Source organism: Glandiceps talaboti, chromosome 22, assembly GCF_964340395.1.
Source record: "Glandiceps talaboti chromosome 22, keGlaTala1.1, whole genome shotgun sequence".
Classification (NCBI taxonomy): domain Eukaryota; kingdom Metazoa; phylum Hemichordata; class Enteropneusta; family Spengelidae; genus Glandiceps; species Glandiceps talaboti.
The window spans coordinates 14,874,057-14,884,069 of NC_135570.1; the positions used below are offsets into that span (position 1 = coordinate 14,874,057).

At 37.1% G+C, this 10,013-nt stretch overlaps 1 protein-coding gene across 1 annotated transcript in view; it reads left to right on the plus strand.

The window, feature by feature from the left end:
* Positions 1–4,245, plus strand: part of LOC144452133 (netrin receptor UNC5C-like) — a 98,750-nt gene extending 94,505 nt beyond the window's left edge. Inside the window, exons 12-16 of the mRNA XM_078143162.1 lie at positions 476–712; positions 1,132–1,278; positions 1,743–1,913; positions 2,787–3,013; positions 3,579–4,245. Coding sequence (XP_077999288.1) covers positions 476–712; positions 1,132–1,278; positions 1,743–1,913; positions 2,787–3,013; positions 3,579–3,750 — 954 coding nt within the window. The 3' untranslated portion in view covers positions 3,751–4,245. The remainder of the gene's footprint in view (positions 1–475; positions 713–1,131; positions 1,279–1,742; positions 1,914–2,786; positions 3,014–3,578) is intronic.
* The last annotated feature ends 5,768 nt before the right edge of the window (positions 4,246–10,013 follow it).

Sequence of the window (10,013 nt, forward strand, 5' to 3'; positions counted from 1 at the left end):
CCAAAATTTGCCATGGTGGCGCTCTACTTCCTGTCTGTGTGTACCTTGGGGGTACACATGGTATAGGTTACTCAGTTAATCATAGAGCACTGCTGCTTTCGTCGATGTCTGAACTATACAAAAAACATCCCTGATTTACACTTCTACAGAATACCAAGGGACAAAGCTGTTAAGAAATGGTACTATGAGGTGACGATACCCCCAATTTGAGTGAGGGCGCTGTATTCTCAATTTCCTGTTTGCAGTCTGAAACATCCTATTCATAGAACAAATGCCTTTTATCGTTGTAATAGGCCAATAAGGATTTAAATTTAGATGTCAAAACAGTTGTCTGGCAGAGATGTAGAAAAGTTGGTCCAGAACAAAAGAAAGATAGACAGTCTTCCAGCGAACACTCCTTTTTTTTTTAGCTGTTTTTCCCAAAATTGAACAAATATTGTGCATCTTTTAAATCTTATTGTTCTTTTCCTTCTAGAAAATTGTGACCCTAGGACAAGAAACCATTAATACTCCACTCTACTGCCAGATGGACCAATCGCAAACTTTCCTCATGGTGGAACGGTTTTCTAAGCTTGCTCTTGTTGGTCAGTCCAGACCTGGTAAAGAAGCTAGCAAAATACTGAAATTAGCTGCATTTGCTCAACCAATGAGATCCCTCATAGACTACAGTATAAGGATCTATGTCGTGGACGATACGCAGGATGCATTGGAGGTAAGAAACTACAAACTGTCACTTACTTGTATTCTTGATTTCGAACTTGTCCGAGAATTTCACCCACATTTTGTTGCATTGGAGGTAAGAAACTACAAACTGTCTGTTCATCCACCCACTGGTTATCGTGATATATCAAACTTTTCAAAGAATTTCAACAAAATTTTGGACTCGTCGGACAGGCATGTGGCACATACAATATTTGTAAAATTTTAAAATGCGGTGCAGTTTGGTAAATTTTCCAAAACTAAATTTGAAAATGTTGAGAGAACTGTTAGTCTTCAATTAAGTCTTCAATTATGTAACAGATCTGTTGTGACAAGTTTTGACCAAAATGCATTTTCTAGTTCTAATCTGTCGAAAAAGATGACATAATAAGTATGTGATTTATGAAGTTTTGTTGATCTTTTTTTATTCAGGGTGTAGTCCAGGTAGAGCAAAGACTAGGTGGACACTTGTTGGACAAACCCAAGCAATTAGAATACATAGACAGTGGTGCTAATCTTTGTCTAAGTATAGATGAAATCATGCCAGGTTGGAGGAGTAAACTGGCATCAAATTATCAGGTAGGCTGCCCTCTAGTGGCAAAATTGGATATTGCCTTTTGTCTTTATGAGCAAACACAGTAGAATACAGTGCAGTGGTGCTAATCTTTGTCTAAGTATAGATGAAATCATGGAGGAGTAAACTGGCATCAGGTAGGCTGCCCTCTAGTGACAACCTTGGATGTCCATCTTTGGTTTTATGACCCAGCAGCTTTGGAAAATCTTGTACAGGAAGAATACTTTGACAACGTTATTTATATTTAGTTCTGTATTTACAAAATACCTTCAGCTGACCTCTAGTGGCAAGTTTTTGTGGGACTTTTGTTTTTATTGATATGACTACATTATTGATAACACCTGCTAACTGCCTGACACATTACTTGTCAGCCTTCGTATCATTTACTGCAGTATTCGATATACTGTAGAATTGAAATCTAGAGGTATATTACTCGATAAATAATATTTTGATCCTTTTCATTTTACAGGAGATTCCATTCTATCACATATGGAGTGGCAGTATGAATGCATTGCACTGTGCCTTCAGTATGGAGAGATTAGATCGCAGTAACAATAGAATACAGTGTAAGATAAATGTGTGCCAGGCATCAGGAGGTATCGAAAAACAAACCCTGGTCATCGCCACCAATGTGTATGAGGTAAGAAAAACAAACCAACAAACCTCTAGATCTTTTGGGAAGGGGTTATTTGAGATATTTTGAGCGTTTGCTATGCCACCCTTTGCAGCTGAATTCTGGTAGCCTGTACTGTCCAGACACAAAGATTTTGACAACATCAATTTCTGTGGAGTACGCAATATAACATTTCCAGTGCTGTTCCTAGTTTTATCAAAAATAGATGCAGCAGAATGAGTTTCAAGAAAAGTACATGAAAATGAAAATATTTTGTTCGAATTTTTATATTTATTTTTTTTGCAGTAAAGTTAATGATAAAATAGATGTCCAAAATAAGATTTATTTACTCTTTCACAAATTGGCTGAAAGATGAAAAGGCAGCTCATTTCAAACCACACTCTCATTCTCCCACATGAATACAGCCATTTTTGTGGTTTTACAAATACTGAGATAAAGTGCTGAATCATCATTTTGTAATTAATTATTTCATTTGTCTCTGGCCAAGTGATTAAACCATTTACCTCTGTGGCCAGGATTCAAACCTTAGTTTTAATTTGATTATTATATTCCACACTGTAAGTAAGAAGAGTGTTGTTCAGTTTGTCTCTACAGTGTAGACCTTTCAAGGGCACTCTGGTTTCCTCCTGCGTTTAACATTTCACTCTGGAGATTGGGCTGTCACTGGACTTCTTAAGAATGAGCCCTCACTGGACTTTTTGTGACTGGGCCTCACTGGACTCTTTGAGATGGGGCCCTCACTTGACTTCTTGAGATGGGGCCCTCTCTGGACTTCTTGAGAGACTAGGGTATAACAACTTTTGAACGACCCAGAATAAAAAAAATAGTATTTAGTTATGGTCAAATATTTGACACCTGTATGTTGTTTTTCTGTTGTAGACAAAATCTCAGTACCCTCCAGAGATGTTGTATGGTCACGGTAGAACTAGATCATCCACAGTGACAACAAATTCCAGCTCAGGATGTAGTTCTATGACTCTAGATCCACCCAGTACTGTCTTTAGGATTCCAAGACCCACACGGAGTAAACTGTGTGTTTGTCTGGATAGGCCTATGAAGAAAGGCAACGATTGGCGGTTGTTAGCCAGGCAGCTTCACGTAGATAGGTGAGTTTTAATTCTGTAATGCACTGTATTGTAGTGATGTGTTTGTCAGCGATTGTTAACCAGGCAGTACTACAATATATTGTGATGTATTGTGATGTAGTGTTGTGTATGTTAACCAGGCAGTATGGCAATGTGCTGTGACAGAGTGTGATGCAGTGTTGTGCTATGATGGTTACTGTTGTGTTGTAGCCATATATAGCCTTGTGGAGTGCATACTTTGTAATTTATACTGTGATGCACTGTGATGTACAGTGAGAGGCTGTTTACACTGTGATGCAAAATATTGTAGTGTTCTTGATCAGAATTTTTAGCAATCTTTATTTGAGTATAATGCATCAGTAAGGGACTTGAATCGTTGACTATAGTTTTGTAAGTCAGCAGGCCTTTTTCAAGATGTTTGAATTGAAGGAATCGAACTATTGCATTTTACTGTAATGTTACATTTTACCATAATGATACATATTGCCAAAATGTTACATTTTACCGTAATGTTACATTTTACCATAATATTATATTTTGCCATAATGTTACATTTTAACAATAATTTTTTTCTCTTCTACAACAGATATGTTAATTTCTTCGCAACTAAACCAAGTCCAACTGAACACATTCTAGATTTGTGGGAAGCAAGGAACCGAGAAGACCGGGCATTAACAGAATTGATGCACATTTTGACGGCCATGGGACGTAGTGACGCCATTGCTATCATAGAAAAAGACATTGGTTCGTGGATCTGAGGATTATGAGTCCTTGGCGCAAGTTGTTCATTAAGTTTTGACTTGTTATCAAGATTGCCTGTACAAATGCTTGCCTGTAACATAATGCATACAAGTTGAACTGTGCTTACAAGTGACTATATAAGTAAGAATTATCTGTGGACAGACTTCAAAGTCTAAAAGTGTCTGACAGATGTAAGAAATTTTTGTAAAGTTTAAAATGTGACAAACGGAAGACATCTTTATTCATATTTAAGAGTTGGCTGCTACAAACGTTTTGGTGTGTCAGCTGCCATTTAGAAAAATTTATCCGATAGATGTTACTGACGCCAAGGTTGTGTGGTAGACTGTCTAGTTTTTTTTTATGAAGAGTTTATGCCGGAAATACTTCTCAGTGAAGTTTATATGTGCAACAAAATCAAAGGAATTTAGGATTTAGGAAAATGTTGTTCAGCATTTTTCGCCGTGGTGAGGACATTGTTTGATACGTTGATATTTTTGTATCATAGTCCTAAAAAAAGGCACGATTGACATTTTTCAAGTTTTTTGAAAAAAAAAATATTTACCACTTTTAGCACCTCATTTTGTAAACCTGTTTTCATACTCCCCTCCCTATTTCTGATGGATTAGTTTGGTCCTGTATTGAAATCTAGGATCGATACATATTGTATGGGGGAGAAGGGGTGTTTAGGGTAGAATAGTCATGCATATACTAAACTAAGTCTGCCATTTATCAACCATGTTGACATTCAAATTTGACAACTTGAATCGTAGAATATTTCTTTAACAGTGCAGGGTGACCTGTGACCTAGTTCATAATTGCAAGGTGACCTTTGACCTGAATCATAATTTATTACACACTTTCTGTGAGACGATTCCAATGTGAGGCAAACAAAGAAAAAATGTACATGTTGGAATTATGAAAACTTACGAATCCAAGTCAACCACTGCAATTTCCTTTGCATTTGTAACCTAATTTCTGTTATTTTTGAAGAAAGCTCTTATAAACATAACCAGTTCGCCATTTCTCAGTAGACTTTGGTTAATGAAGGATTGCCATTATGGTTACTATGGCAACTCCTTTTGTTCCCGTGTTTTTTTTTCCAGATAAATAGCGCCCTCTGGTGGCCAATACCAGGGTGTTGTCAATGTGTTGTGGAGATGTCAGAGTGCGTTGTGTAATGTTTGGTTGTTATTTGAGTACTGTATAAATACATGTACAAAGAAAGAAAAGTAATGCAAACAGCAATATCATTCAAAAAAATATGTAATTCACACTTCCTTTGTTTGCACTTGTTTATTTTATTATTTTTTTTTTCAAAATTAATGTGTTAGTCATTGTTATGTTTTTATCAGTGTAGCACTGAACTGATAGCAATATGCTTTCTATGAAAAATAGTATTTATGAAGAGAAATTATTCAAAAGTTTCTAAAATGGTCAAAAAAATAGAAAGAGCGGGAAATCAAATCAACCTAGTTAGTCTAATGCTTGAAAGATAGGAAACCTAAGATCCCACTTTTCGTATTATGTAAAGTCATTGTAATATTTCAGTAACTGAGTCAACATTACCTGTAACAGGTGATGAATTTATGTAGACAAAGTTGCTCAACTGTCAGTCAGCTTAGCCTGGTTTGCTGACTATATATAGCAAGGAGTTCAGAACTATATATGTGGTAGGTGTAGTATATCGCCCTCTAGTGGCCAACAGCTGTCAATGTGTGCACTCGCAATTGTTCACAAGATTGTCGCCCTCGTGTGGCCACAGCTGTCATGTGTACTTGCTATCGGTGGCAAGATGTATATCATTGTCTGTTGGACAACAACTGCACTCGGTGTTCGCTAGTCCCTGCATACTTTGCATACGTACGTAGGTACATATGCAGGTAACTAGTGATCGCATGGTAATTCAATATGGCAGATCCAAGATGGCGATTACTACTTACCTGCGTCCTCACACGAACTGATAGGTCATGCGATGGCTCGGGGATCAGCAAACACTCAGGTTTAGTCTCAAGATGAATATTGCCCTCTAGTGGCCAATACCTGACATGATGTATAACCTTCCATTGATCGCAAGTTGTCATGATGTGAGTTTTCTCAATGGGTCGTGTCCATGATTTGACTTTCACTCTCATCAGTTTTATATATTCCACTCACTGTAGAGTCGTATAGTTCCAGTCATATACTTGTAACAAAGAAGCACCGTTAAATTCAAATTTGATATTTTATGTTGATGGGCCGACAGGAACATTTTGCGTTTCATCTTCCTTGCATATATGCCTTTGGAACACTTCATCCATAACTTTTCATTTCGACTCTTTGAAATATATGTACTGTTTCCGTACCCTGTACCTAGCTAACCGCAAGGGAAGGAATGAAGTGAGAAGTCAATAATATGAAATGCTTTTTAAGAATTTGCCATCAAAAAAACTTATTTGCTATGTATTAACAGTCAATAACACATCTATTCACTGCTATATGGGGGGGGGGGGCAGTATTTATATGAAAGGTCCATTACGAAAGAGTGTAGTGGATATCACAATTATTCAATTCACTAAGAGTTAATGAAGGGTAATATTTATTTTAAAAAGGAAGAAAAGGTCCGTCAATAGTGTGTAGCGGATAACAAAATTATTCATAACATTTACGAGTAGTATTTATTAGAAAGGTCCATTACTCACCTGCCGTGTATAAAAAAAATAGTGACTGAAGTATTTACTCAGTATTTGATGGGGGGGGGGGCAGTATTTATATGAAAGGTCTGTTACAAGTGTACAATGGATAGAGAAAACTATTTCAGTCAACATTTGATGGAGGGTGGGGGGGCAGTATTTATATGAAAGGTCCGTTACAAGTGAGCAGTGGGTAGAAAAAACTAGTCCAGGCAACATTTGATGGGGAGGGGTAGTATTTATAATCAACGCCTGTTACAAGTGTGCAGTGGATAGAAAAACTTCTGGGCAACATTGGGTGGTTGGGGGTTGGGGCAGTATTTATATGACAGGTCCATTAGATTTTCAGGTTATACCAAACATTGAGAAGTTGTACAACTCATACTGAACACTGAGGGTGCTTTGTTACAAAACATGTTATGAATATGAAGAGAAAAGAAAAAATTACTATTTTGAAATTGGAGTTAGTAGCCCTTCTTTGTCAACATCCCATTAGCCCCTACCAATAAATCATTAATGGTTTATTCCTGTACATAATTATAGTAGAATGGCCCAGTTCATTACATATATAGGGAGGAATTCTTGCCACTTTTGCATTGCCTTGAAATGTTCCTGTTATCCTGTCACCTTGTTTGAAAAATTTATCCAAAAAATTTATCAAAATATTTTATTACGGTTTATTCATAAACCAGTGAAAAGTGATGTTCTAATTAGATTTTAATCTTTGCCGTGATCAGTTCTTGTCACTATTAGTTGTATTTTCAGCAAACGTTTTCACTGTTCTATGTACACAAGGTAGCTTCAATGTTGTTGGCTATCATCCTATGTATTCATATTGTTGTTTCTTTTCTGTATATATTCTAATAAAGAGGCTTTATTATTGTCATTGAAAGTTGCGTAGTGTGATGTCATTGAAAGTTGTGTAGTGTGATGTCATTGAAAGTTGTGTAGTGTGATGTCATTGAAAGTTGTGTAGTGTGATGTCATTGAAAGTTGTGTAGTGTGATGTCATTGAAAGTTGCGTAGTATGTCATTGAAAGTTGTGTAGTACAGGGTTCGTACGGTCCTGGAAAACCCTGGAAAACCCTGGAATTTCAAACCCTCCCTGGAAAACCCTGGAAAATGCGCCCTACCCCTGGAAAACCCTGGAAAATGATCATGATCAATCGATCGATTAATATTGACGATCGTCATGTTTGCTCGAGCCACCCATTCATATTGTTCTGAATCTCGTAAATGTGAAATGGCGAAAATATTTTCAAAGTCTTTCGCCACGGTGGTGAATCAAAATTCACGCCGATTAAACCCAGACAGTCAAACGATCGGTACATGAGACACTTTGCCCCACAGACCGTGCCTATGCGTAGTTGAATGGGGGCGCCGCAGTGTTTGTTTCGATCTTGCATATATTGCTACTCCATCTCCCAGTCGTCATTTCAGGGACATTGATATTGCATTAACAGTCCCGGCCGCGGCCGGGGGTAAAAGTAGGTCTGCTAACAAGATTATCGTTACATTGTAGCGAGTATTAAAGCATCATCAACCACGATTAGAAATTGTTACAAGTTCGGCGCACGAGTCGACATACTAAGCCCAGGCATGGCAATACCAGGGCTAGGGCCTCGGGAAGTGCCGTTGAATTTCCGGGTTGTGGAAGTACGGTTGTGACTTTTATGTCGTCGATAAATGGGTATTTGTGTTACATGTTCTAAAAGAATAAACTACTGTTTTATGTTGTCGGTACAGTAACATTCGTAAATTGTCAAGTTGAGTTGAGAAATCACGATGTTCCGCAACTCGTGGCATCCGTACATAAACATCGAGACGCAAGCGATGAATGTATTCAGATATTCATAGCTCGAAATTTCGTTACGTAAATGACGTTTTTATTTTAAATTTTGAAGAAAAAAATTATTTTAGGTGACTTATAAATCTAGTAACGTCAAACCATACAATAACGAGGACAAACTTTAGTTTTTAATTTATTTTTCTGGATATGTTTGAATTAGACTGACGAATGCTGCGACTCAATCTTACACAATCAATGCACCAGCTTGACAAAACTGCTACTTAGGGGGTATGACAGAGGTTTCTCCGTTAATCTTAGCGTGCAAACGTGGTTTTGAAACCAACATCTTGCATAGTGTTGATTGTCTTTAAAATGTTTTGTGACATATTATGGGAACCTTTGTTAATTTCTTCTTGTCCACATCAGACAAATAGATGTCATTCAAAAAATATACTTTAGTGTCAACACCCCTGGAAAATGGCCAAAATCAATATGAATACCCCTGGAAAATTGACGAAAAACCCCTGGAAAGTCCTGGAATTTTGTTTTGCTTTAAGTGTACGAACCCTGGTAGTATGATGTCAGTGAAAGTTGTGTAGTGTGATGTCATTGAAAGTTGCGTAGTATGATGTCATTGAAAGTTGTGTAGTGTGATGTCATTGAAAGTTGTGTAGTGTGATGTCATTGAAAGTTGCGTAGTGTGATGTCATTGGAAGTTGTGTAGTGTGATGTCATTGAAAGTTGTGTAGTATGATGTCATTGAAAGTTATGTTGTCATTGAAAGTTGCATAGTGTGATGCCATTGAAAGTTGTGTAGTATGTCAGTGAAAGTTGTGCATTGAAAGTTGCAGTGTGATGTCATTGAAAGTTGTGTAGTGTGATGTCATTGAAATTTGTGTAGTGTGATGTCGTTGAAAGTTGCGTAGTGTGATGTCATTGAAAGTTGCCTAGTGTGATGTCATTGGAAGTTGTGTGGTGTGATGTCATTGAAAGTTGTGTAGTGTGATGTCATTGAAAGTTGTGTAGTGTGATGTCATTGAAAGTTGTGTAGTGTGATGTCATTGAAAGTTGTGTAGTGTGATGTCATTGAAAGTTGTGAAGTATGTCATTGAAAGTTGTGTAGTGTGATGTCATTGGAAGTTGTGGTGATGTCATTGAAAGTTGTGTAGTGTGATGTCATTGAAAATTGTGTAGTATGATGTCATTGAAAGTTGTGTAGTATGATGTCAGTGAAAGTTGTGTAGTGTGATGTCATTGACAGTTGTGTAGTGTGATGTCAATGAAAGTTGCGTAGTGTGATGTCATTGAAAGTTGTGTAGTGTGATGTCATGGAAAGTTGTGTAGTGTGATGTCATTGGAAGTTGTGTAGTGTGATGTCAATGAAAGTTGTGTAGTGTGATGTCATTGAAAATTGTGTAGTGTGATGTCATTGAAAGTTGTGTAGTATGATGTCATTGAAAGTTGTGTTGTCATTGAAAGTTGCATAGTGTGATGCCATTGAAAGTTGTGTAGTATGTCAGTGAAAGTTGTGCATTGAAAGTTGTGTAGTATGTCAGTGAAAGTTGTGTAGTGTGATGTCATTGAAAGTTGTGTAGTGTTGTCATTGAAAGTTGCAGTGTGATGTCATTGAAAGTTGTGTAGTATGTCAGTGAAATTTGTATAGTGTGATGTCAATGAAAGTTGCGTAGTGTGATGTCATTGAAAGTTGTGTTGTGTGATGTCATTGAAAGTTGTGTATGTCATTGAAATTTGTATAGTGTGATGTCATTGAAAGTTGTGTAGTGTGAAATTTGTATACTGTGATGACATTGAAAGTTGAATT